Source organism: Brienomyrus brachyistius, chromosome 2, assembly GCF_023856365.1.
Source record: "Brienomyrus brachyistius isolate T26 chromosome 2, BBRACH_0.4, whole genome shotgun sequence".
Taxonomy (NCBI): domain Eukaryota; kingdom Metazoa; phylum Chordata; class Actinopteri; order Osteoglossiformes; family Mormyridae; genus Brienomyrus; species Brienomyrus brachyistius.
The window spans coordinates 21,368,621-21,395,609 of NC_064534.1; the positions used below are offsets into that span (position 1 = coordinate 21,368,621).

At 50.5% G+C, this 26,989-nt stretch overlaps 2 protein-coding genes across 5 annotated transcripts; one reads left to right on the top strand and one right to left on the bottom strand.

The window, feature by feature from the left end:
- Nucleotides 1-3,255: 3,255 nt before the first annotated feature.
- On the top strand, nucleotides 3,256-13,294 carry chfr (checkpoint with forkhead and ring finger domains, E3 ubiquitin protein ligase). Of its 3 annotated transcripts, none has more exons than XM_048992108.1 (17): nucleotides 3,256-4,108; nucleotides 4,921-5,020; nucleotides 5,584-5,693; nucleotides 5,891-5,950; nucleotides 6,770-6,907; nucleotides 7,041-7,148; nucleotides 7,232-7,406; nucleotides 7,500-7,654; nucleotides 7,777-7,939; nucleotides 8,043-8,185; nucleotides 8,336-8,452; nucleotides 8,538-8,621; nucleotides 8,762-8,832; nucleotides 9,612-9,699; nucleotides 9,807-9,914; nucleotides 10,015-10,087; nucleotides 10,521-13,294. In XM_048992108.1, the coding sequence occupies exons 1-17, from the start codon at nucleotides 3,997-3,999 to the stop codon at nucleotides 10,561-10,563; spliced, it is 1,848 nt and encodes a 615-aa protein (XP_048848065.1). In that variant the 5' UTR covers nucleotides 3,256-3,996; the 3' UTR covers nucleotides 10,564-13,294. The 3 variants fall into 3 exon arrangements, with proteins under 3 accessions (XP_048848065.1, XP_048848047.1, XP_048848057.1); XM_048992090.1 differs by having other exon boundaries at nucleotides 3,259-4,108; nucleotides 7,005-7,148; XM_048992100.1 differs by having other exon boundaries at nucleotides 3,259-4,108; nucleotides 6,773-6,907; nucleotides 7,005-7,148.
- Nucleotides 13,295-13,350: 56 nt separating this feature from the next.
- Nucleotides 13,351-26,641, bottom strand: si:dkey-112e17.1 (uncharacterized). 2 transcript variants are annotated; one of them, XM_048992079.1, is made up of 7 exons: nucleotides 26,441-26,641; nucleotides 20,760-21,601; nucleotides 19,528-19,582; nucleotides 19,007-19,118; nucleotides 17,939-18,036; nucleotides 14,753-14,935; nucleotides 13,351-14,678 (listed from the first exon to the last, which is right to left on the bottom strand). In XM_048992079.1, exons 1-7 carry the CDS (start codon nucleotides 26,519-26,521, stop codon nucleotides 14,103-14,105), a joined length of 1,947 nt encoding a protein of 648 aa, XP_048848036.1. In that variant the 5' UTR covers nucleotides 26,522-26,641; the 3' UTR covers nucleotides 13,351-14,102. The 2 variants fall into 2 exon arrangements, with proteins under 2 accessions (XP_048848036.1, XP_048848027.1); XM_048992070.1 differs by having other exon boundaries at nucleotides 17,882-18,036.
- Between the last annotated feature and the right edge of the window lie 348 nt (nucleotides 26,642-26,989).

A 26,989-nucleotide genomic window follows, 5' to 3' on the forward strand; every position in this document is an offset into this window, starting at 1 on the left:
TTGGAGCCAGACTCGGAACAGGAGGAATGCTAACTGGGAAATCACGCACAGCAGGACCGTTGGGAGCTTCAGCTTTGGCCGTGAGGTCAGAGTGCTTTGGAGGAACTCCAAGCACATGCTCTAGCTCCTGCAGGTTGACACTGCGTTCGGGGGTCCAGAGCAGTGTTTAACATTTAATCGCCAGCAGAGGGCGATGTAACATGCCACGGCTAATCCTCTGCATGTGGGTGGTCATCTGTGACGATACTGAGCCAGCTGGATGGTTCTGGGCCTCGTGGTGGTGCCCGGGTCTGCTGCAGACTCGATATCCAAATGAGGGAACACGCGCTGTGCATTTCCAGCGGTCTTCACAAGGTCCAGCACTTACTTCTTTGATTTTCATCCGTCTGCCTGAGACAACCAAAGAAATGGGAAGCTATCAAGATACCTCCATGTTCCGTGCTCATTCTGCCAGCCGCAATTACAGACAAAAAAAACAGATAGAACCCAGATTCTGTATTTAATTTGAATTTCTTTGTCAATTTATTGGTACGCTTTACAAAAAGAATAGGGAGAAGATCCCGTCCAAAGTGGATCATTTCGCTGCTCCTCACAAGGTGATGGGAATGTCAATTTGTAAATGTTTCCGAAGAGCGAGGACTACCTCCTGTGGCCGAGATGGTGCAGTGCACCCTGCCCAGCCCCGCCTTCCCTGGCAGCTTCTGCGGTCTCGCTGATAAGTTAACCTTGCGATAACGTGCTAATGCTCGGCGAGCCCCGCGCTAATTAGACACGGCCTCTCGCAGTTGGCGGGGGACGACGAGCAGCTGTAATTAGGCCAGCTGGGGAGATAATGTTCACACAGTACGTAGGAACCTTATCAGGCTTCCAGGGGGGGGTTGCTCCCACATGACAAGGGCCTGTGCTTATTTCCTGTTCATTTAAATAAATGCGTGTACACAGTGCTGCAAAGCAGTATGAGATCCAGAGTGAACATACTGGCAGAGATAAGGGGTAGGCGGACCAGTACCATTCTCCACTAGATTTATCTTCAAGTTGCTCTTGCAAGGTGCGACGGGGAACAGGCACACTTACGTAGGCGCTGAAGCCGAGGACAACTCGCATCCGTAATGAAACGCTGGTGTTTGTGAGCAGCTGACTCTGCCGTCTATCTGATATAAATAACCCGCTTTGTACGCAGTTGTATTCCTGCGGGTCCCAGCTGTCTCGGGGCGAACGCCTTGCTTTCCAGAACAAATGCTAACAATGAGGAATGATCCCATTATCGGAAAGGGGAGCCACACGCTCATCAGCGCCCGCTTTGCCTTCCCATTAATGGCACACTACTGGGGGAGTGGGAGGTGGGTTGGAATCGCTGAGGAAACAGCCCTGCTTTCCGGCACGGTGACATTGGGCAGGTCTCTGAGCTTTGCAGTTGGACCACACCTGAGTCCTGTGTGTCAGAAGGTCTAACAGCTAACACTGCTTGGGTGTTACCTTGGGTACTTGGGTATTCCTCTGAGAATGCATATACAGGCATTACTATGCCATATATTCAGTTATTAATGTACATTTAGTGATGTGCGTGGTCAGATAAGATTCCACTGCATGTTTGGAAGGGTTCGGCTATAAACAAGCTATGTCTAGACGATATGAAGGTACCTGAACTTTAAAATCAGCGTGCAAAGCAAAGCACGGTTGTGTTTCTGACCAGATGCCAGTGGTTCTGACAGATCAGAGGGTGATCATATTAGACAGATTCTCTTTATCTGGGCCAGACACCAGAGTGACTCCCAAGGGCCCCCTGGGACCATCCACCCAATCTGTAAAGTAACATAGCATCTTACCCCCCACCCTCTGGTGCCGGCTGATCATCACGCATCCCTGGCCACGTAGGTTACCTCCCGTCAGTGACCAGCGGTGGGTGCTACGGAACGTGGGCTGATTTCCCATCATGCATTTCTCTGTTTAAGCCTTTAATCATCGAATGAGGGACATTTCCTGCCCCGTGAGTTTTATCTCTCCTTTTGATCCCATGAAGGAAAAAGTAATTTTGCTTGGCTAATCGTTGTAAATCAAATCAGGGGGTTAACTCAGGGGTGACTCATTAATAGTTACTGGTGGACAGCAGGGAAACGCTGCTGAATACAAATTAACCACTTTTTTTGTTTCCCAGTCCGTCATTGTTAATAGTGCATTAATTACCTGGCTTAGATAATGGCAAAACATGCACGCTGTGTTCATTATGAAGGAAAATACCTTGAAATTACCCTCTAGATATTGCGACAGCAGAAATATTATAGCCCTATTTGGAATTCCAGTATAATTCTGTCATATTCTGGACTAGACACATCTGGAATTTGGGATTTTCTTAAGGAATATTCATTTAAAAACCTGAAGGACCCCTCAGCAAAATTTTCTTTTGTTCGATTACACTGTGGCAACATCACATGTCCATTATATACATTAATAATAATGACATTTATATTATTTTGCATTTTAATTGTATTTCATTGAAGTTGAGTGATCTATCTCAAATTCATCCATTTTATGAATTTGTAAACATACAAATGCTTATATAAGTGTATAACAGTGTAACCAGTGACTGATGCACTTGAATGTGGAAATATTACATTTCTACATTTGTCCAGGGAAAATCTTTTTAAAATTCTCTTAGATTCTGCTTCTATCTGCATATACTGATTTGTGTCATGTAAAATGAAATTCCTCAGCCAGACTTCATTCCCATCTATCTACCTATGTTCTAACTCTATTCCTTCAGTCTGCCCCCCCATCAGCTGATGTGTAGAAATACCTCGTGTAACATGACTTTGCCCAGACTGACTTCATTCCCTCTGTCTGCCTCCCCTATCAATTGCAGTGTAGAAACACCTCATGTGACATGGCGTCCTGCAGACTAGCTTCATTCCCACAGTCTTTCTCCCCTATCAGCTGTGTAGAAATATCTCATGTGACATGGCATCCTGCACACTGACTTCATTTCTTCAATTTGCCTCCCCCATCAGCTGACATGTATAAACACCACATGTGACATGGCATCCCCTGGATTGGCTTCAATCCCTCAGTCTGCCACCCTCATCAGCTGACCTGTGTACATGTCACATGTCTCTCAGTCTGCCTCCCTTGTCAGGTGATGTATGTAAATGCATCGTATGACATGACTTTCCCCAGTCTGGCTTCATTCCCTCAGTCTGCCTCCCCCGTCAGCTGATGTGTGTAAATACCTCATGTGACATGGCGTCCCCCAGACTGGCTTCATTCCCTCAGTCTGCCTCCCCCATCAGCTGACATGTGTAAATGCCTTTGGTTGCCAGGAAGTGCGTGACTGTGCGCACAGGCAAGGAAATGAAAGGACTTTAAATCTCTTCTGAAAATAACAAAAGAGAATGTTTTCGCCGCAGAGTGTCCGCTAGCGGAGCAGGTCGTCGGCATCGCCGGGGAATTAGATAACAATTCGTGCTTGTTTGACTGTGTTCGCGGATATTTCGTGAGTAAAAAGCGGCCTGGAAAAGAAAGACGAAAAATAAAAAGGGGGAGGGAGACACCGTTTTCAAAGTGGGGGTTTCGCCTTTACTTTCGTCTGTAGCTAGTTGTCAGTGAATACTTAGTCATTTATCGAATATAGTCAGTCACTTTATACAGTCTGGAGAGTTTAGACATTCGAGTACTTCTTTCTGAAGTAAAGTCGGATTTAAAAAAAATCCGGTCGATTTTGACTAATTATGGCTAGAATGCACAAAGTTAACTAGTCTTCTCGTTAACAACTTTCTAGAATTCTCCTTCAGACAAACTCGCTTGCGGTTTAACAGCTGGAAAACTCCGTTAACTAGTCTTGCACTCTTCTGTTAAAAACATCCCTGTTGTTTTACGGCGCCGTGACGCCCGACGCTGTTTAATGTGGACTTGCCCAGCAGCGGGTTAAACTCGCGTATTCAGCTCACCGTTTAACAGGTTAACGCCTTGCTGCGCCTGGCCTGTGCTGCTCGGCCCTTGGAGATGGAGGACCGGGCCAAGGCGCAGCCGTGGGGGAGGCTGGTGAAGATGGACCCGGGTGCGGGCTCAGAAGTGCTGCTGGTCAACAAGGAGTGCACAGTGGGAAGAAGAAGGGGTAAGACGGGATTAAACCGGGTAACTGGTGACTATGCACTAGCTGTGTTTCACATCCCCCCAACCGCATTCCGTCTTTTCAGTTCCTTTAATGACACAGTAGCCAGTTCGCGACTTTCCCCTTTTATATACGTACTGGTGGACCCATCGCTAACTTATCTGTCTTTTGTCCAACTGTTTAATTTGTACTGACTATAGAATGCGGATGGCTGTTAGTTTAATATATACATTATCGATGCATTTCATGCAGAATGGAGGACACGCTTTAAAAATATATAACCATTTATGATAGTTAAAAAAAAACAATTTAATATGAAACACTTTAAAGCGTGCGCTAAATTTCTGACTAGGTGTGTTAAACTTTGTTTATTAAAGTTATTCTAATAGTTATAATTACTTGATAATTAATATTCATGTACATGGGGGTGGATCGCCTTACAATAATGTAGGTAATTATGCAAATTTCCACGACCCCCCGATGTTTTTGCCAGACTCCACGCAGGTGACGTGCGCTGCGCTCTATCAGGTCCTCCTTCGAATGTCTACGGCGCATGCGTGCTATGAATATTAATGAGCGCATGTCCATTGGAGGGATTCAGACCTGGGATAAAGGCTTTTTGTGTGGTTTAGAGGGCTTGGGGTTAATTAGGGTCTCGTTCTTTATTCGTCCTCCAATATTCTGCCAAATCACCCAGCTGGTCATAATGTAGATTTTAGCAGAGTTTTTCTTTTCTGGAATTGGAATGTAATTGGAATTTTATTAAAATGTTAATTGTATATGGCTCAACGAATCTGTATGTTACATTTTTTTAGGGTGCGATCTCTCCTTTCCTGCCAATAAACTGGTCTCAGGGGATCACTGTAAAATAGTGCAAGATGAACACTCAGGTGAAGTCTGGTTGGAGGACATGAGGTAATTTTGGGGTTTCATATTTTTTAAACGATGCGCTTATTCTTCCGAGATAAACTTAGACATTTTAGTACATCAAATATTAGTTAAAAGTTTATTGATGCTGTCTGTGAGTGTATGTGCCCTACAGTGAATTGGCGTTTCACCCGGTTTCACAGTGGCTCTATTCTGGATAAGCATGGATGGATGGATGGATGGATGGATGGGAAAGAGGAAGAAAGGCAGGCATGCTGATTTCAATGTGTAACAGTGGGTTGTTGAGTGTATCTCTGACTGTGGACACAGGACTCTTTAACAAAATGCTCCTGACAGGATGGGATAGGGGGTGATTTTGGATGTTGTATGACTCGTGTTCCAGTGGATTTGGGAGGCTTATTTGTTTTGTTACAGTGGCAGCCATCTTTAATCGCACAGGCCGCCGGTGACTCATTTTCCCAGTGTGTGATGGTTTTGCTCTTCTAACATTGTGATTTCAGTCATGTGCGCATGATGGATCCAAGGCCATGTGTGCCGTTCATGTGGTTTCTGCAGATTTAGAGATTAATTGACAAATTTTATTTCCTCAGCACCAACGGCACTGTGATCAACATGTCCAAACTGGTTAAGAAGCAGGTGCACCCTTTGCAGAGCGGTGACGTGATCTACTTTGTGTACAGGAAAAACGACCCAGAGCAAAGTGAGCATCAGTGATGATGATGATGGTTTTACTTATTTCCACTATTGTAATAAGATTTCCGCGCCCTTAACACCCCCCCACCAAAATGCTCCATGCCACCAGTTTTTCATTATAAATTTATTTGACCCTTGTACCTCGCTGATAAATAGGTTGTCAATTTGTGCCTTTACACCCTAACCTTGTATCCTTCCCTGCAGACATAGCATACGTTTACCATTCTATTCCTCTGCAGTCGGCTGGTCTGCGACATGCAACAGGTGAGCCCTTGCTGTCTGTTTGTCCTCTTTGCTTTCCTTTAATGCGGTGTCTCCCAATCCGGTCCTCGTGGACCCACAGATAGTCCACATTTCTGCAGCAAGAACGGGTTGACGGAGCTTGGAAGGAGCAAAAACATGGGCCGACTGTGGATACCGAGGACCGGATTGAGAAACACTGCTTTAATGGATTTGGGCATGGTGAGAGCCTCCATTGTAAGTGGGCGGGATGTCCAGGATTGTCCTCAGTCTGTCTGCAAATATGTGTTATTCTACATTTGGGCATAATGCCGACCTTCTGTACAGGAAGAGCTGTCAGCCATGGATGGCTTCTGAGAACCGGCACACTATCTCTGTTATTTGCACATTGCATATATTTATTGCTCATTTGTTTACTAATTTGTGTACTGTCTTGTCTTGTATTGCACTACTGTTTGTGCTACGCCCGATGCCCTACCCTGCTTAAGAATTTCACTGTGATCCTCAGATACAGCTTTGGTTTGTGATGGGATAATTCTGGCTCTACGGACTTGGATAGCGGCGGAGCAAACTAACACTCATGCATATTTCTTATATGCATGCATGTATAAATGTAGATCACTATCCTTTTAATTATGTATAATGTATTGTTACAGTGAAAAATCACTGGAAAATCAGTGGTAGTTTTTCTTCCCCATAGGTTGAAGTCCTACATTTTCAAAGAGGTTCCAAACGTGGATGTAAACAAGCTTTTTTTTTTTTTTTTGTCCCAGATGTTATAACGAGATGGCTTTTAGCAGGAAGGCTTATGCTCTTGACTGATGCTGTTTGTGCTTGTTTTAGCAGCATCCCCTGAGCAGGCAGGGGCAGCTCAAGATGAGCCACAGCCCTCCACCTCCAGCTCACATGTGTTCTGCACCTCCACTCCAGTGGCCTGTCCCGCTGAAGCTCATCACGGTGGGCCTCAGATGGCCTCCTCGGGTAGGTTACCCAGAATGCCACTGGGTTTAGGCTTCTAAGCTCAGCTCCTTCTCGTGTGTTCCAGGCAAGCTGATTTGTGAGTCTTACTCGCTTGCAGGTTCTGAAACGTCTCTCCCATCCCACGATGGCCCAGGGCCAGAACCTGTAGACACGAGAGTGAAGCCTCCATGTACGGGAGATGTCCGTAAGACTGAGGCTAGGGATGACGAGACGGAACCAGAGAGGAAAAGGAGAAAAACTGGTATTGCTCAGTTTTTACTCTCTCTCCCATCCCAGAGAGTCGCTCGACCATCACGGCTTAGTCTGTTGTTCCTTTACCTTCAGAAAAGGACTATGACTTTGACCTGCCTGACACTGAGGCCACTGAGGCTGAGGGCCCCCATAAGGAGCCCGTGGAGGCCCATGTGCGGAAGGGAGCTGCAGAGGGGTCAAAGGTTGACAAGATGGAGGAATCTCTGACCTGTATCATCTGCCAGGACCTGCTGTATGACTGTGTGAGGTGAGAGCTCGCTCGCTCCGTCCGTCCATCTGTCTCTTGGTTCCCTCTCTTGTGTGCTGTTCTGAGCCCCTTCGCCCCCCTCTCCGCCGTCAGCCTCCAGCCCTGCATGCACACCTTCTGCGCCGCCTGCTACTCCAGTTGGATGGAACGCTCATCTCTGTGTCCTACGTGCCGCTGCCCCGTGGAGAGGATCCGCAAGAACCACATCCTTAACAACCTGGTGGAGGCGTACCTGCTGCAGCACCCAGGTACGAGGGGATCCACAGAGGCTACGGGCCGTGCTCGGACCTGGCTAGGCCCAGTTCCAGGAGAAAATAGGAGTGCTGCTCTGGTAGGCCTCCCTGATGTCGCCCGTCTGTGTGTTCGTCAGAGAAAAGCCGCAGCGAGGAGGACCTGAAGAACATGGACATGCGCAACAAGATCACTGAGGACATGGTGCAGCCCAAACTGGAGCGGTCCCTCTCCGATGAGGAAGGCAGCTCTGACTACCTGTTTGAGCTCTCTGACAACGACAGCGATACCTCTGACGTCAGGTGGGCCCCACAGCTAGAATGTCCTGGCACACCGCCGTCTCACAAAAGCCTACTGCGGCTCTTCCGGTCCTGACCACTGGTCCACCCACTGTCCGTCTTCCAGCCAGCCCTTCGTCATGTGCAGGCAGTGTCCTGGCTACAGGAAGGATGGCATCCATGGGGCCTCTGTCTCTGGAGCGATGCGGGGCGAGCAGATCGCTAAGCCTTTAGGGGAGGGACCCTCCACGTCCGCCAGTACCCCTTCAGGTACTCCTGAAATCAACACCCTTGGTGTTCCAGATCCTGGAATTTTGCCCTGTCCCAGAGTGGTCAGATCACCGCCCTGGTAGTTAGGGTCCCTATGATAATGGTGACATTAACTGAGGTCATAGTCTTCCTGATTTTTCCCTCCTCCAGCTCTTCTGGAGTACACATGCCCTCTCCAGGGCAGTCATGTGATTTGCACATGCTGCCTGCAGCCCATGCCAGATCGCCGCAGTGAACTGACCAACCACCCCTTATTCACGCAGCAGTGTGAGTGACCTCTATGGTGCATCGCTCGCCGTGGGAGCTCCTCAGCTTGCGGTCCGCCACTGACCTTTCACCCCTGCCCCGCTAGGTGCCACGTGTCACCTGCCGTTCTGCCACATGTACTGGGGGTGCCAGCGGATCGGATGTCAGGGCTGCCTGGCGCCATTCAGCGGTATGCAGTTCAGTAACGGTTGTCCTCCCCACATGGGATCTGTAGTCATGTTCACAGTGGCTTGCTTGTCCGTTCTGAGGCAGTTTGATGACCTGAGTTGTCGTCATTGTTGTCCTCCTCATGAATATTTGTTTCCACAGAACTCAACCTCACAGAAAAATGCCTTGATGGAGTGCTCAACAGCAATAATTACGAGTCCGATGTCCTTCAGGTAGTCTCCCCTCTTCTCTGGTTAATATCGACCTCCCTCTTTCTGGCAAACAATCACTTTGGTTAAAATAGACCTTTCTTGGTCTGACAGTGTCGCGCTGGTTGATATAGACCACTTTTTCTGTCTGGCACATTGTCACTTGTGTTAAAAGAGATTGCTCTTTGTCTGACAAACACTTGCTCTGGTTAATGTAGACCTCTCTCTGACTAGCAAACAGCCACTTTGGTTGGTGTAGGCCTCTCCCTGTCTGACAAACACTTGCTCTGGTTAATGTAGACCTCTCTCTGACTAGCAAACAGCCACTTTGGTTGGTGTAGGCCTCTCCCTGTCTGGCAAACACTTGCTCTGGTTAATGTAGACCTCTCTCTGACTAGCAAACAGCCACTTTGGTTGGTGTAGACCTCTCCCTGTCTGGCAAACACTTGCTCTGGTTAATGTAGACCTCTCTCTGACTAGCAAACAGCCACTTTGGTTGGTGTAGACCTCTCCCTGTCTGGCAAACACTTGCTCTGGTTAATGTAGACCTCTCTCTGACTAGCAAACAGCCACTTTGGTTGGTGTAGACCTCTCCCTGTCTGGCAAACACTTGCTCTGGTTAGTTTCCTTCTGTCTGGTGCACAGTCTTCAGCTGGCTCTCTCCAGTCTGTAGATTTCCTCTTTAATCACGTTAGTTTTATCCAGACCCAGCAGTACCTTTAGCTGTCCTGTATTAGCTGCCTTTGGTCGCAATACTCCCTGTCTGAGACCCACTCTACGTCTAACAGTACTTTTTCTGACAGAATTACCTGGCTTCCAGAGGCATGTCGTGGAAGGAGATGCTCCAGGACAGCCTGCAGGCCCTTCAGCAGGGTACCTTCCACCTATCAGGTCAGCTGCTGCCTGACGAGCCCCGCTCCACCCCACCTCCCCTCCTCCCCGCCCTGATCCCCGGGCACCCCTGAATGTAACGGGTGCTCTCCTGTCCAATATCTTAGACTATCGCATTACTGCCAACACCGTCCTGTGCCACTGTTGTGGCCTGAGAGCTTTCAAGGAACTGGCCTACAAGTACAGGCAGAACATCCCGGCCTCCGAGCTTCCAGGTGAGACCTCGGAGCCCCGGCCCGACCCGGCCGCTCCTTCAGAGGAGGTGCTGACAGCACTATCTGACCTCTGTTCCCTCTGCCCGTTCTGAACACACAGCGGCTGTGACGTCTCGTCCTGACTGCTACTGGGGACGCAACTGTCGCACACAGGTGAAGGCCCACCATGCTATGTGAGTACCTCTCACGGCGCCCCCTAATGGCATGCACTGCCTATGGCATCCTTCAGGCTCACTTCTGCCTGCTGGCTTGTTCCACATTTTCTAGCTGTCAGGTTCGTAAGGAATAAGCAATAGAAGAAAAAAAAAATCATTGCCTGTAACGATTCATGTTAGGCAGCCCTTTGTAAGGTATGGCAAGGTCCCTCCTTGGTTAAGTTTAAGTTAACCCTTCAGTTCTTCAGTTTACACATCCATAGTCGTAACACCCCTGCAGTCCCTTGAGTCCCACCTGACCTAAGGCTGCGTGATCTCATCAAGTCTGCCTCTTCACATCAAGTGCTATTGTGTTTTTCATCAGCAGGGGGAGCTACTCCCTCATCTCTGTTGCTTACTTGACTTTTGAGACAGTAAGTGAAGTGCCGTCTTTTCTCTTGGTTTCTTCCAGGAAGTTCAACCACATTTGTGAGCAGACACGATTTAAGAATTGAAGAGCCCTTCCCCACTTCCCCCCTGGAGAGAGAGGAGGCTCTCCTGCTGTGTCCGAGTGCCTTTTTGGGTGATGGTGCCTATGCTGGAGCCCTCGGGTTTAGCAGAGACACCCCGGGACAAAAAGAGTAACTTTCAGGAAGCCTGAGTCATTACAGTCTCATGCCATTTTGCCTGTCAACGTTGCAAATGGACAAAAAGGCATTGGTGTGAATAGCCTCATAAATGTAGTCTTTGTGTAAGGCCTGTGGGAATCCCCCAGACGGCCTTCTGTCTGTGATGTCATCGGGGTTCCTGTATCCACGTCCACACACTTAGTGTGCTCATCAGGTCACGCTCTCTCATTGTTCGTCATGTTGCTCCTATGGTGTTTTCACGACTTTCTCAGTGTTACAGCATAATTGCTTGAGTCTCCCTATCTGTGTGTGTCCATTTCTGAGCAGTGCCGGGCTCCAGGTGGCTGGAGCGCCTGTCATTAGCGGTTAGCTTCTCTCTAGGCGTTCTTGAATAGAGAGCTGATACGGTGTGGGAGTTCCTCCATGCGCCCCCTTCGAGGGGGCGTCTTACTGACACAAAGCTGCCTACTATTTGTCCCAGTGTTAGGAAAGATAGTGGCAGTGTGTGTGCAGGGCCTCCCTCCTGTTAGTGAGTGATGGCGTTAGCACCTGGCTAGCCCTGATTTTATTTCAGATTTAATGCTGTATTAAGTCAGGTTAAAGCCTGGCATCAGAGCTCCCTGTTTCTGTGGCGACTCCTATTTATTTATGGGGGAGACGCGGTGGACACTCATGCATATAAGATATGCTGTGATGCTATTCACATCTGACACTGCGATTTATACTGGGCGGCAACAGCGGGTAGCTTGAAGCAGTGATCACTCTTGGGGTAGGGGGTGGTGGCATTCAGCCTTTTTTGGAGGGGATGGGGGTAGCCATCTTGGTTCCTGCTTTGCTTAGAGATAATCAGCCTTATTACCGTAGTTCATTAGCCGCGGTTCGGTGGCACTGTGAAACAGCAAGCCGATCCGCTTAGTTGTGGTCCTTAGTGTGCAGGGGGTGTGCTGTGCTACACCCTCACGGAGAGAGCCCTGTGGACAGAGAATGCGCCATGTTCATATGGTGGGCAGGTGGGGGGGAAGTGAAGTAAAGGCGTTTTTCTTTCTTTTTTTTTTTTTGCTGTAATCACTGTTAAACCTTAAAGACTGAATGCGTACGCTTGGCTATAGCAGCAAAGCACGAGTCCGCAGACATCGATATGTAGAGGGGCCTTAATCACCTGCGGATCTGCGTCACAGGGAACGGCGGCTGAGCGGACCCGTTGCGCGAATCGACGGGGTTCTTCGTTAGCGCGGAGCATCCGCTCTGAACGGCAGCCTTAATGGAAGCCGCTGTGTCCCCCGTAGTGCTTTTTGAATTGCAGCGATGAGGAGGGTGCGTTGACTGCTAAGATCCTGTTTAGTTGATGAAATGTGAGTTTCACAGGTTAGAAGGAAATGAGGATGTAGGGTTATGGTTTGTAATTATTCTGTTATTGCAGGGATCAGTTGGTCTGTCCTGTTAAACCAGTGCCTGTTTAATAACCAGTCCCACCGCTTCCCAAACTAGTTTAGGCTGCACGCTAACAGATTAACCTTGTTAGTAGGTCAGGCAGCCCACAATCCACCCATTTGCTTTCATATTATGTGGTTTGGTAACAGGGGAAAATTATCCTGGTATTGGGCTAATGAGATTGACTTCCAAACCCCTAATCAGCCCATAGACCCACATTTATTAGAGTTAAAATACTTTTCTGACTGGCTTATCCTATTAAAGTGACTGATTACTTTCTCCTCCCTCATTCTGATACATGCGGTGTGTGTAGTGTTTCCCATAGACAGATTAATGACACTCTGGCTTCAGCAATCCAAGTGACAGAGTGCTGGAGGTTCCCCGGGGGGGTTGGATGGGGTGGTTCGGTTTTAAGGAACGCCTTCCTGTGGTGGCTGATCGACGGTCCTCCAGCTGCCAAGATTATGGACTCTGCTTCATGATCCAGCTCTCCTCCAGTGGTGCTTGGCTCGTCCCCAGTCACGCCACACTGACGTAAAGGGGGGGATGGGGGGCACATTGGTTTCATGATGACCCGGGCAGCCCCTAGTCTTAATTTCCTGTGTCTGTGCCGCGGCTTTCACCGTGAGCCGGAAAGGCAGCATTCCACTGTAGCCCTGGGTGGCAGCCAAGCCGGGTCCCTGAGGCTCACGGATTTTAATCGCTCCTAACAGGAGGGTCACCGCAGGCCAGCTGCCGGTCAGGAGGGGGGAGGGGGGGTTACTGAGGTCCCCAGGCCCCCTGCCCTCCTCTGAGGGAATCGCTGTGTTCTAGTCCAACCCAGTCCTCGGGGAACTGCAGAGTCCACATTTTTGCTACTAAGAGCTGAGGGGGAGCAAAAACGTGGACTGTGTGTGGATCCCCAAGGACCGGGTTGGGAAACACTGGTCTAGGTGTTTACCCACCTTTTCTTTTTTTCCTCACTGGAGGGGACAAGATAATTCTACCTCATCTAAGCTTACAATATAAAATAAAGGCATGAGTGCGTTATGAGCTTTAGATTAGCGGCAACAGGAGTGGCTATAGAGCCGTGCTGCCTGATGTAAGGGCTGCAGCTGTTAGAGATGCTGAGTGAGAATCATTTCCCGTTAGGTAGACCTGCTTCTGAGAACATGTGGTTAACGGCATTAATAAAGCGTTAAAATCACTGTCTTGTATTGTCTGGAATGTTCTGTCTAGGGGAAGAAATCACAATCATGGGGGTTTATTTAAAAAGGTTTTTATACAGATTTCTCCATGCAGACATTCATTATGTTCTCTCTAAGCACATGATCATTACAAGAGCTATTTGCTGAAGAATGCCTGCTTTTACAGTTTCTCTTTGAAATCCCAAACTCCGCAGACTGTTACTGATACGGTGTGGGAGTTCCTCCATGCGCCCCCTTCGGGGGGGGCGTCTTACTGACACAAAGCTGCCGACTATTTGTCCCAGTGTTAGGAAACATGGTGACAGTGTGTGCAGGGCCTCCCTCCTGTTTTAGTTCACACTGCCTAGCAATAGCAAAACATGAACCCATTTGATCAGTTGCAAGGCAGACCCGGAATGCTGAAATGTTTTATAAAGGAACCATCCTTGACTGATTGATCTGGATTTTCCTTAAAAGAGGATCAAGGAATCAAAGGTTTCTTCTGTTTTTTGGGAATTATTTTTTAATGTATTCAGAAATCCATACGGTAGGTAACTGGACTAGATGACTGAGTATGATTTTTAGTATAAACAAACATCCTGTATAATCTCATTACATAAAGGATATGAAAACAGACAATTTGTACAAAAATATGCTGGCTGAAGGTAAACATTCCCAGCTCTAAACATCTTCCTTAGATAAGCTCCTAATCTTTATAAATATTCCCAGTCCTTACCAAACAGGTTTTTCTTTAACCATCGAAATGCATGATCCTCCTCCAGCCACTAGGTGGCACAATGAGTTCTTGGTCCATGGTGGGGGATGCACTCACATCTCCTTGCCCACCGCATTGCATGTCACCGCAGATGGGCTCAGTGACAAGGGCTGCAGCTGCTTGTTGCCAGCGTGTGTGAAGTTAGGCTTCGTTTTCCTGCTGGCTGCAGGTGAGTCGGGACCCAGCAAGCTGCCCTCTCCACACACCCTGCCCCTCACAGGTCCGGAGGCCTGGCCGTTGGGCTCCCGGTGCTGCCCGTTCAGATGCTCAGCCTGGACCAGGGGTTGCCGGTCCTCCTCCTCCGAGATGGCAAATACAGGCACACCCATGCTGGCCTGAGGCTCTGCCCCTGGATCCCTGGCCACCGGCTCAGGGGGGGGCGGCCTGGGGGCAAAGGGCCCGCCTTCCGACAACCCAGAGAAGAGCCCAAAGCATGGCGCTGTGAAGAGGGAGCGCCTTAGGTTGCTGCCAGAATTGAGCCGGCGTTGCCTCTGTGCTGGCAGAGCCAGTGGGTAGGATGCAGTGCTCCCAGATGACTGGTCGTGGTTGCAGGAGTCGCCACCCTCCAGGTGACCATCTGAGAACACCTTCCTGGCCTTGCTGCCATGGCAGCCTGAGCTGGCAGAAGTCTGTGAGGAAACCACAAACGGTAAGGACGTGTCGAGCGACACTCGCTGAGCTAAGGCTGACGGCGGCAGCTGACCGTGTCCACCAGCTTGGTGAAGGGGCTGCTGGGACCACAGCCCGACCACTCGCACTGATGCTGAGACAGCGGCCGCAGCAGGTCCTGGAAGGTGCGTACGCTCCAGGCTCGTGGCCGCATCCTGCTGCCGCCGTCTGGCTGGGCCGGCAGCGCACTGTCGCTGTGCCGCAGGGAGCGGTCTCTCTGTGAGGACAGCAGCACATGAGCAGGAGGTTACAAGAGCAGCACGACCTTTATAAAGAGGAGGAATTCAAAAAAGACACAAACCCCACAGATCACGGTGGTAAGGACAGCTACACATATTCTACTGTCATTTAATTGTTGATCATTTATGTTTCTGAAAAAGAGGCTAATCTCTCCAGTCCATATTAATCAGCCCACTAATAGAGACATGGGTAATGTTTACGGGGCTGTGCTGAAGGTGGATTATTCAGGGTCTGACTTGTTCTGGAGTACATTAGCTCTTAAAGACGCGCTTGAGGCTTAAGTGTGCCTTGCCTAGTCTGAGGGATAATAATAAAGCCAGATTTAAAGAGATTACTGGAACAGAAAGAGCCTTTATTAAAAAAGGTGGCTCCACGTGCCCTTTGAAGCGACTGAATGACCGCTGATCTGTTAATATTGTATGCTGGGCAGTTATTAAAGCGGGCGTCGGACCCCCCACCTCCCCACCCTGGGCCCAAGTGTTCAGTCAACACGAATGAACGGAAACCAAAACAGGCAGGAAATGTTTACGATCAAAAACTGAAACAAACTCCTGTGAAACATACTCCTCTCTACAGACAGAGTCCAGAGACATTATCTGTATGGGGGGGTGGTTGGGGGGTAATATTTTTCACAGCTGTGGAAGCAGCTTGCAAATTCTGGATAAAATGACACAGAAGAGCAGCTCCATGAATCTATCAGGGGTTCTCAAACCTTCTGATCAAATTTTTTTGTTTAAATTCAGAGATCGGGAACAATTTTCAATAATAGAAAAGCATTTCAGGAACTGAATTAATAACTTTCAATGTAGACATTAATAAATAATAATAATGGGACTTAACATTCGGGGGGAGGGGGGGGGGATTATGACAAATTATGCGCGTGCAGAATTTGGTGATTCTACAATGTATTTTTGTACTTCAAACCAAGTTTAGCCTTTTTACACTAACATATTGATTCATAAAGTGCATTATTGTCTGAGCCTGAAATAACTTGCTGTTTGGTCCAGATTCTGCAAACCGCTGCTGGATACACCTTCACACTGACAGTCTGGGGATGATTTACTACTGATAACCGATAACGGGCTGGAGCAGAAAATCAGCGAATTGGCAAGCTTGTTTAATAAAGGAAGAAGTTAACCAGACGGACAGACATCCACACCCTGAGATATTTCTGATCATAAACAGCCAGTTTAACTCCGAACCAGCTTTTGGGTGGGGGCATCTTAGATGGTCAGCAGAAGAGCCCGACAAAGGCCACTTGTTTTAGGGGGAGAAGGAATCTCTCAGACTTGAAGGCGGGGAAGGTTTCTTCATCCAGGGTGTTCATTTCATAGACAAAAACTATGATGAAAATTATTCATAGAAGATTTCTACAAAAACTATGATGATAAAATTAATTGGCGAAGGTAATGACACTTTCATCAACGGATAAAAATGAGACAAAAATGTCAGGAAGAGACAAATTTGAAACTGATCCAATCAGAAGTAGTATCTTTAGTTAGTGCTGACTGTAGGCAAATTTCAATATGTGTACATGACTGTACTTGTCTTCTCGCGTACCCATTTTACGTCATCCTCCATTGCCGAAGACCAGTGTGCATGAAAGAGTAAGAGATGCTGTTATGTCTCTATCGTCTGTCTTTGAACTGTTCTGTCATCATGTCTGTGCTAAGCTTGGCTGAGTGTGAGGTGGCCGGGATGAGGATCAGCACCTCGACGTCTAAGGCCATGGGTCTGGACTGGAGAAGGGTGGATTTCTCTCTACTGGTGGGGGATGACTTGCTGCCTCAGGTGGAGTAGTTTAAGTACCTTGGGGTCTTGCTCACGAGTAAGGGAAGAAGGGAGCAGGAGATCAGCAGATGGATCGGTGCACCATCGGCAGTAATGTGGACACCGTATCGTTCTGTTCTGGTGAAGATGGAGCCGAGCTGGAAGGCAAAGCTCTCAATTCAGCGGTCAATCTATGTTCCTACCCTCACCTACGGTCATGAGCTTTGGATGGTGACTGACAGGATGACACTATGCATACAAGCAGCAGAAACAAGTTTCTTTCGCAGTGTCGAGGCTCCGCCTTAGAGATAAGGTGAGGAATTCAGACATTCGGGAGGAGCGCAAAGTAAGGAGCCTTTAAAAGGAGCCAGGTGAGGTGATTCAGGCATCTATCTAGGACGCCTCCTGGGTGACTCCCTTGGGAGGTGTTTCGGGCATGTCCAACCTGGAGGAGGCCCCCAGGGCACACCCAGGACACTGTGGAGACATATCTCTCATCTGGCCTGGGAACGCCCTGGAGAAGGCTAGGGAGAGAGAGGTCTGGACATCCTTGCTTAGACTGCTGTCTCCATAACCCAACCCCAGATAAGCGGCAGAAGATGGATGGATGGATGGATGGATGGATGGATGGATGGGCTTAGCCAAATTTTATCATAGGGACCCACTCCCGGCTCATCAAATTTTCCCGGCAAGATTTAGAAACACTGGAATAGTGTTGCTTTTTAAAATACTGTCAAAATACCATATGTTGTTGTGTAATCTCTAGATGGTATGAAAAATTAGATACTGGCCAAACCAATCAGGTTTAAAGAGGAAAAAAAAAAAAACATACCAACATAAATAATTTTATAAATTTCACATTTGTGAAACTTAACACATGAATAGAAACAAAATAGTCAATTTTACTTTTAATGTGAGTGAAAAGTTCACTGTCATGAACTGAACTAGGTGTCGGATGCAGCCACCATACAGGGGGCACACAGCGGCTGCCCCCCTCCCTGCCAGGATACCCCTGCCAGCACATGGCCCGAACACACTGCAGATTCTTGGCAAGTCTCAGCTTGGCGCACAGATCCATCTACCCCCCGACCCGCCCCAACGTCCAATGCCCTCCCCCTCCTGACAACACTAGGCTCTGGCCTCAGATCCTCACCGTATGGGGACCGAGGGGGGGTCCACTCAGAGGGGGGCCTGTGCCAATCATGAATACCTCGTCCGTCCCCAGGTCCAGCTCCATCAGCCCATCGGAGGACAGCTCCAGCTCGGGATTATGGGAAATGTCAGGCCCACCACTGATGGACCCAGAAGCTGGAGAGAATAGAAGGTGAGTGCATGGTTTAAGACAGCCCCAGCCCCCTGCACACACAAAAGCAGAATCACACACATATACATACACGTTTATATTCATAGCTTTGTGGGGACTCTCCATTCATTTTTGTGGGAAAAACCCTAATCCCAACAGCGACAACTATACCCCCTACCCAGCCATAACCTTATCCACATTTTTAGTTTTATGATTTCATTCACAGATTTTTATTAAATTGAGTTTCCCCTTGCGGAGACCAAAAATTGGTCCCCATGTCAAAATAACAGGTTTTTATTACATTGTGGGGACATGTGGTCTCCACAATGTAATGTGTATCTGACCCTCACACATAAGTGCAAAGGAGCACAGACCCTAAAAACACACAGCTTTTTACTCACTTTGTGTTTTGTATTTCAGGGCCACCGTAGCTGTGGGTTAATGGGTTAATCACCACAGCCTGTGATTCTGTGCGCACAGTGAGAACAGGGGCTCACACCAGAGAGACTTCAGATTGTTCTGGAATTACCAAATGAGCGTCACTGACTTCCCAGCAGCACCCCACCCCACCCCCCCGACCCCGTTACTTCCAGTAAGTTCCCGAACGGCCGACTGACAGTCATTTTCACAATTGCTTTTTGCAGCGGGGAAAACGTGAGACACAGAGCCTGGTGGGCCATGAGAAGTGCCACACGGGGACGGGGGTGGGGGGAGTCACGGGGTCAGAACATGGGGGCACAAACTGCCTGACAAAGAACAGAAGGGCAGGGTCAGTGAGGCCACGCCTGTCCGGGCCGCTCCATCAAGGCCAGCCTGTGGGCAAGAACAATTAGGGGGGCACCAATTAAGGCAGAGCACCATTACTGCGCCGGTGATGTCACTGTCAGCCCCGCTGGAAGCGGCTCAGGAACCCCCCCCACCCCCCATTCAGGATACAGAAAGGCAGCCAGACCATGGGCCTGCAAGGACCCCCACCTGTGTGAGGCGGCCTGGGGGGGACATCCGCGCTGGCTCCGTCTGCGGTCACCGTGACATCGGTGTCCTGAGGGCCCACCAGCTGCAGCTCCCTGCCGGGTCGCCCGCCGTCCTGCCAGCGAGAGCAGAAGCCGTCACCTCGGGTGGCCGTGGAGAAGCCCGTACAGCAGCTGTGACTTGTCGGGCGGCAACGGGCCACCTTTCCAGGGGCTTCGATTACACGCTGAACCACGCAGCCACCCCGGCACTCCCCAGCGAGCGAGTAGACATGCCAGCATCTGGCCCAGGAAACAGATGCAGGCACGTCAGCAGAGATAATCCCCCCCACCCCATCTGCGTGTCAGACTGAGCCTTTGAAAGGGAGCGGGAGGGGTGCTGTGCGGGGCAACTGAGCCCGACAAACTGGGCGGCACCAAGATACCCGCGACCTGCATCTTAGCAAACCTGCTAAGGAATGTCCGCCTCTTTCTTTTGTTTTTTTTTTTTCTTTTTTTTTTATTTTTTTTTTTTACACCGTTTACCTCCAAGTTGTTGGATGAAAAGGAGTCGGCTGCTGCTTTCCGGCACAGTTTCGGCCTGCAAGACAAAGAGAGGCACAATCAGGGGGGGTAACGGGGCGGGGGGGTCACCGAGAGAGGCCGAGGTCAGTCCACGCGGTCATACTGGGCTGGGCTGGGCTGGGAGGGGAGGGGCAGGTAGTCCGGCGGCAAAGGGATTCCATTTAAATGTCCCACCTTTCCCTGTGGATTCCCCACCACACGTGAAGGGACTGAAAGGAAACGAGGCAGTTTTGATCATTCGCACCCGCTGCCCTCCAGCTGTCTAGTTAACAGCGTCTTTTCTCAGCCCTAATTACCGAATGGTTCAAGCCCTTGTCTGGATAAACACATGACTCATATCCAACAATGGGGGGAAACCCCCCCCCTCGGGTTCTGTTTTTAAATGACTCTCGTGACTCCGCCCCTCTCGTCTGTCAAGCCGCCGCATATCCGCGGTAACCTGAGCGGTCCTCTTTTCATCACGAAACCGCCCCCGTGAGAAACCTGACTCACATTGAACGGGCGGCCCTTTGACCTTCTGGTGTGTTGGGCGCCTCCCGCTGGTGAACGACCGACAGGGTGCCCCACTCACATCAGGGCCTCTCGCCCCCCAGTAGCCCCCATAAAATACCTCCCCCTTCCTCTCTGTGCCCCAATCTGAAGTCGCAGCCAAAGAAAGATTTCGCTTCTGCATTAAAGTGGCCTTTAACTGCGCAGAGAAAGTTGCTGCATTTGCGAGTGTGAAAAGAGGGAACCTCAAGTATCACACGCATGGCCTATGGTGCCCCTTTATGTTGACACGCCTCACGGAGCCAAGAGCCTGCCAGGCTCTCTGATTGTGAAGGACGCCCTTCATCTGGGATGCTCTGCAGCCCACTCCTCCCATAAAGGTGCATGTCGCAGATGCCAGGCGTACTCTTTGACCGGCTCTTTTGTTGAAGAACATAACGTACACTTTATGTGCTGCATACCCCCCCCCCCCCTGCCTTTTGAGGTTGAGGCTACTTGTAAGCACCGAGCCTCAGGGCGGCAGGATTAGAACATTCTGGAAAGCGACGCATTTCCACCCCCCGGTAACCCGAGCATGCTGAATGGCGGCCGCCCACGCCAGCAAGGTCAGCTCATGCTCAGGGCCGGAACACTGCCTTTTGTAGTGCCGCGTGGGGCTCGCGGGCGAATCACGAAGGCCTCCGTGCGACGCAGCACGACAGTACCTGAAGATAACGCAGAGGGCGCTGGTCAGCACAAGGACAAAGAAGGCTGTGCCACCGGTTGCAGCCAGCAGTGTCTCCTTCTGGCCAGCAGGAGGCGTTGGGAGACGCTGGTCGCTGGCATCACTGCGGTTCTGGTAGCGGAAGAGTAGCGCAAAGCCACGGCCCCAGTGTGTAGTGGTGATCAGCTCCACGATGACCTCCACCATCTCCTTGGGGGAGCCGAACACCAGCCGACGGCCTGTCGGGTTATTGGAGCCACAGAAGCGGGAAGAGAAGGTGATCAGATCAGAGATGTACAGGACGTCGTGAGGGCAGGAGTCCATGGCCGGCAACTGGGGCCCCGTACTCAGTTCCCCTGCCCCCCAGATAGACATCGGGGTTGGGGGGGTTCTGGGCTTGGTGTGGCGCTCTTCGGGATCTGGGTTGCCATCTCCCCTGTAACCTGCCCGCTGAGTACCAGGATGTGCGAGTGGTGCGGAGAGGCTGGACTGCTCCTGGGCCACCACTGGTGTACCGTCTTCCTGCAGATGATCATGGCCATGCATGTCTGTGCGATTCTGGGCTGTTTGGGGAAGTCCTTCATCCACAGGCATGTCGCCCTGAATGGGATCTCCACGATCAGGCACGGCTGGGTCAGAAGCATCCTCATCCACAGACCTCCCCCAGCTTGGGCTCTCGAAGACGTCAAAGTCAAACATCTCCATGACCAACTGGTAGCCCACAGGCACGAAGAACTGCCACACACAGTGCGACCCTGAGGAGTAGTTGTAGGGGAAGCCGGGGGAGAGGATGAGGCCCTGAGTCTCCACCACATCCACTACGGCCCCGCAGCCAAAGTAGACCTGGGAAGAGAAGGGAAAGCCGATGACGTGTGAATGGAGGCGACCAAACTCCCATGCGGCAGGATGGACATCCAGCCCACGGGAGGGGGGGGGGGGGCTCACATGCCAGATAAAGATGCCCTCGGCTCAGCCCGTTTTTAAACCCACTGACCAATGGTTCCAAGGAACCCAGAATTGTTTGTCTGTGAAAATAATTCCTAGTCATTGAAAAAAGATGGTTCAAACACAAACATCCTGGAGATGGTTTCCCTTCCTGTGGAATAAACACAGACCTTGCCAGGGCTGCAGCACAGACGAAGTGCTCAGGACCCTCGGAAGGCCGTGATGATGTACCCGTCTTTTACTTAGCTGACATCTACCCTAAGACACGCCTCCCATCCATTCAAAGTCAGCATTTCAAGTGCCTCGCCCAAGGGTTCAACAGCAAGTCGTATCCCAGCACCGTCCTCTTACGCCACTTCTTGTACCCAAAGACGAGCCGCCAAACACATCACTCCAGTGCAAATGATGGCTGATTCGAGGCCTGACGAGACCCCACCCAATTCACAACAGCGCCACCTGCAGAGGTGATGACAATGGTGCGGAAACCGTCTCGCGACCTCGGAGCAACCCTCCCCCAACCCCTCCGGTGGCACACCGGGACAGCGCCCAGGGGACAGGAGCACTGGCCACATACCCACACACCCCATCTCTCATTACGTTCTCAGCGGACGGGTGCTGTTACTGAACCCCCCCCCCCGAGAAGCAAACACCAGGACCTAATTGAAGACATGTTGCCTGCGTGTCTGCCTTGCGATTTGAATTTCAAAGCATTCCTAGCAGCCTGTCCTTTGCAGCTCTCCTCCTGCACCACACATTGGCCTCCCTCCCTATGCTTTCCCTTCCCCTGCTGTTAGCCTCCATCCAGCCCTTGACCGAATCACGGGGGTTCCAGCACTTGGAGCCGACCGCTCGCACGGGGCCGTGGCACGTCTGCGTTTTGGTAATAAAACGCAGGTTGGCTGCGGACACCGTCTGGGTCTGAAGGGTTCAATCCCCCTCGGGCGGGGGATGAGAGCTGCTCCACTGGCAACCCCAGGGAAACAATTCTAAACACACAGCCAGTAATGTGTCCCAGGCATGCAGGGTGCAGGGCGGGGGACGGGGGGCGCAGCCAGCTCTAATGGTGGCCAGATGTCTGTCCAGGACAGCCAGCTGGGGCATTTACTGGCCTGTCCACCTATGTGCTGGAAATTGGGGGGGGGTCGCAGGCCAGGTGATGGCGCCGCTCTGTGGCTAAACAGGAAATAACACCTCTCACGGGAGGCCTCCGCACGCCCTTACCGCACACGACTCACTCAGGGGACAGAACAGCAGTCAGAATGCCAGTCTCCTCTCCTCTCTGCTGGCCCCAAAATGGATAGACACAGCTGCACAGCGAGAGGGAGGGAGAGAGGGAGAGGTGGACTGGCTGCCCACAGTCTGCCGAGGTCTGTAAACACAGAGACACGGGAGACCTTGAGGTCCAGATGTTTCATGTGATGCTGAAGCAGTAGATCAAAGATGGACCTCAGCGTGGTGGATCGCAGGCTGCAAGCAAGCCCAAAGGCCCCGCCCCCCACACAGCCCCGTCACAGCGCCCACTGATGCCATTAAAGCTTACTGTGTGTCCGCTTCACGGTGGTCCACCACCTCAAGTTAGAAAACAAACGCTACCGAAGCGGGAAGGAGAAAGCCTTAGGTGGCTGGCATGCCCCGTTCCTGGGCGAGCTTCACGGTTGTATCCCTCTGGCAAGGACGGGGCGGTGCTGTAATTACAGCAACACCCCACAAGCGGGGGTCTGCTGGGTCCCGAGCCCCGAGCATGGTACACTACACACGAATAGGCCGGACAGGACACCCTATAATTGGAGCGGCACATTCTTATGATGCCAAGCATCTCAGCTCCGTTACATCACTGGCTCACGCTGGCCGAGCACTAATTAATCAAGGACGCCATGTTCCCACGGGGGTCTGGCGGGCAGAATGGGGATAACGGGTTCTTTTAATGGCATTGTAGCAAAGCAGTCTTGCCGAACGTGACTGGCTCTCCCCAGTTGAACTGCTCGGGTGGGATAGTTCATGTGATCGTGAAGAAGACAGACGCGAAACTGGGCGACGTTCTCACAACCCCCCTATTTAAAGTGCACTTGGTTTCTCCCATGATGGCCTGCACTTCTTGTCCAGCTCAATGTGACGAATTTAGGCTGTCACTGACTACAGCAGGGTGACAGCCTGGTACGGTGCACGTGTGAGATTCGCCTGGTCCAGGCCACGCTTTGCGTTCCATGATTTAACAGTTTTCACGCCATGAAGGGAAGGTGTCATTTCGCAGGGGACCTTGTGAAGGAGAGTCTCACTCATCCATCCTGCAGAAAAGAACCCATCTGTTGCACTGGTCGATCTAACACTCAGAGATTAATGTTCGCAAGTAAACTGCCCCCCATCAGATGCTTAGATTTTCTGTTATTTTCCTTTATTTTCTTGATTTTAAATCAGTTTAAGTGCCCGAGTGCATTACGCAGTGCCCCCAGGTCCAGACGGAGCAAGATGGACACACTGACTATACGCGGGGATGCTTCTAGATACCACATGCCCCGTGCTTTCTAAGTAACACCACCCCACGCTGCCCCTGATCAGGACACCAGCCTCGCAGACTACACACACACACACACACACACACACACACACACACGCACACCCCCCACTGAGGGCCCCTGACAGGGGAGGCTGTTTGCTGCTTTTGAAAAGTGAGACTCGCACTTTAGCCACCTGGGGGGGGGCAGAGGGTGGGAGGGTTGGGAAGGTTCAACTTCAGCAGAGTTCGAGTCACTCTGCCAACAGCAGACTGACCAGGACTTCCCTCAGTAGCAGGTCAAGACTGGGGGACTGGTACCATCACACTGGGGGGAGGGCTTCTGCTGGCCTGTTATCAAGTGACAGAAGCAAGAGCTGCATCATACTGCCCGTGGGGGGGTGGTAAATATGATACAGAACATGAAGGGGGGGGGAGCAGAGGTGCCAATTACAGAAGTTTGCAAAGATATTACTATAAAGGGTATTACTGTGATCTCACCCCCCCACCCCAAAGACACCTGACTGTCCTGGGGGGGAAGGCGTGGCCCTTTAAGAGCAGTGTCAGCACCACAGCACAGTCTGACACACAAGCCCCCCCCCCCCCCGGTCCTGTGGCGAAGCTGTCCCATGATGTCAGTACCCCCGCATCCCCACCGGTCGCCTGGGCACACTTTACAAACAGCAGCCCCGCCCACCCCCCAGACCCTTCCAAAGGCAGTTTCAAGCAGGTCCCACACACGCCCCCACCCCCACCCTCACCCCTCGACGCCACCCCCATCTTTAACACCTTTTTCGTCTGATTCCAGCTCCAACTGGATACAGCAAATGGATTCTCACAGTAGGAGGCGCCACTGTGCAGAGTGCTGTAATCATTATGCCAGTCCTGTGAAGAAACTGAAGATGAAAGCCAAAGGCTCGAGATGCGCACTCCTGGGACGCAATGAGCGATAACTAGCCGTCAGCTACAGGTAGACCCAGGTGACACCCGAGACCATCGCAGCCTTTATTATGGGCCTGTGTTACGAACCAAAAAGCTTAAACCAAGTCCTGAACAGCCACTAAGAGGGTGACTTCCTGCTGTCCTGCTTCAGACTGCAGCCAGAGCTGTAGCGGGAGGTGCAAAGCCCTCGGCCACCCAAAATCACTCTCTCATTTCAAAGCGTCTCTGGGGGAAGATGCTGGTGAAAAACAGCAAAATGTGAAGAATTCACGCTTTTGCATGCCAGACCCTCACTCACTGGCTATGAGAGCATGTGGGAAGCCACTAGGGTCAGTTTATTACATTGTTTTTGGGATGGAACCTGAAGCTTTTATAATCAACGCAGGGCTGTTCAGGAAAAGTACTGTCGACATACCAAACGTCACCCAATCGAACCACATGCCTTACTCAGAACCGGGACAGAGCCGACACCTGGGAGACCGCAAGCCAGGGAGACCCCACACACAGTCAGCAGGAACATGGGGCGAATCACATGTATGAAACTGATTAAGTGGGATGAGACCGTCCTGCAAACGGCACGCTCACGCCTCCCGGCTCAAACCGCGATGCGCACGTTTAATGCGCGGTTAGAGGTTACTGTGCCGATCAGCATGGCTGCATGACAGACCCAAACCATCAGTGTGAGCGAAAGGAAACACCAAGACACCAAAACACCGTCATACTACTTATGCAAGTGTTGGGGATGTGCATAATGAGCACCCTCTACAGCTTTCATATCCAATACAACTCGCCATCTAATGGACACGGGGCAAAGAAAAATATCGTTCATCCAAGTATCTACTTAACCTGGCCAGTTTAACAGCGGATCTGAAGCAAATCGGACCGGAACGCCAGTGTAACATGTCATCAAACACTACAGTGTCAAAGACTGACCCATCGTGTACTTAATGCGGTACACGACCGGCTTATGCGGGAAACCGAGTTAAACACTTCGATTACACCGGGTTAGTTACTTTTCCAAACTTGAGAAATATACTCAACAGGACGATCATGCGGCGCAAAGCCGCCGCCGCCAACACGCAACTGCGCAGCGTTTTTGAGAACGAGATGCGTACTTTAAAGCCGGAGATTCAATAAAACGCCAAAATACATTATATCCTCAGTGAAAGAGTCAAAATTACGACTATATCCCTGCCACAAACACAGGTTAACCCACAAACCTGGGTGAAACTTAATTGCGCTTGCTCGCAAAGATTTCTGAAAAATAACAGTCATGCAAGAAAAAGCGACTCCCCATCACTCACCTTCTGCGCAGCCCCCCTAGTGACCAGAAGAAGGTACGCTGTCACGATCAATAGCGCCCGGCTTGCCGTGTTTTTGGCCATTTTCTCTGCTCGGCGACGCAGAACAGCGCGCAGAACCGACCAACAGTCCGACAGTCGCACGCTCCCGCTTTCCCCATTCACCTGAAACTCGGCGACGCGCCCTCGTGCATACGCAAGCGCGCGTGAAGCGCGCCTGTGGCGCTGTCACAGTACCCGAGCGTTACGACTTTCAGTGTTGTAATGTTGAGAAAAACACAACTATCATACACATTATCGGGAAACTACTAAATGAATCCTGAACATTTCTTTCCACATGTAATTTCTTTGAATTCGTTAACAGTAATTTTGTTTTGAATCAAGTCATTTTATTGTAATTTAAACATGTAGCGATAATGCAAACTATTAGTTTTCAATTACATTAAAACGTATATTTGCTACTATATGTTTCAGTGCTTGCAATACATCCCATTGTTAATAGCTGGACTGTTCATTTTACATTTTCCTGGTACAGTCCATTTGTCGAGCTAC

What these genes read in the sequence shown, in the direction of transcription:
- si:dkey-112e17.1 (XM_048992070.1), bottom strand. Translation starts at nt 26,521, where the DNA reads ATGGCCAAAAACACGGCAAGCCGGGCGCTATTGATCGTGACAGCGTAC. An exon ending in GCCCTCTGCGTTATCTTCAG is followed by an intron (nt 19,583 to 20,759) that starts GTACTGTCGTGC and finishes TTTGTCTTGCAG; the next exon opens with GCCGAAACTGTGCCGGAAAG. An exon ending in TCACCAAGCTGGTGGACACG is followed by an intron (nt 14,679 to 14,752) that starts GTCAGCTGCCGC and finishes GTTTCCTCACAG; the next exon opens with ACTTCTGCCAGCTCAGGCTG.
- chfr (XM_048992090.1), top strand. Translation starts at nt 3,997, where the DNA reads ATGGAGGACCGGGCCAAGGCGCAGCCGTGGGGGAGGCTGGTGAAGATG. An exon ending in TGGTCTGCGACATGCAACAG is followed by an intron (nt 5,951 to 6,769) that starts GTGAGCCCTTGC and finishes TGCTTGTTTTAG; the next exon opens with CAGCATCCCCTGAGCAGGCA. An exon ending in GTCCGCCAGTACCCCTTCAG is followed by an intron (nt 8,186 to 8,335) that starts GTACTCCTGAAA and finishes TCCCTCCTCCAG; the next exon opens with CTCTTCTGGAGTACACATGC.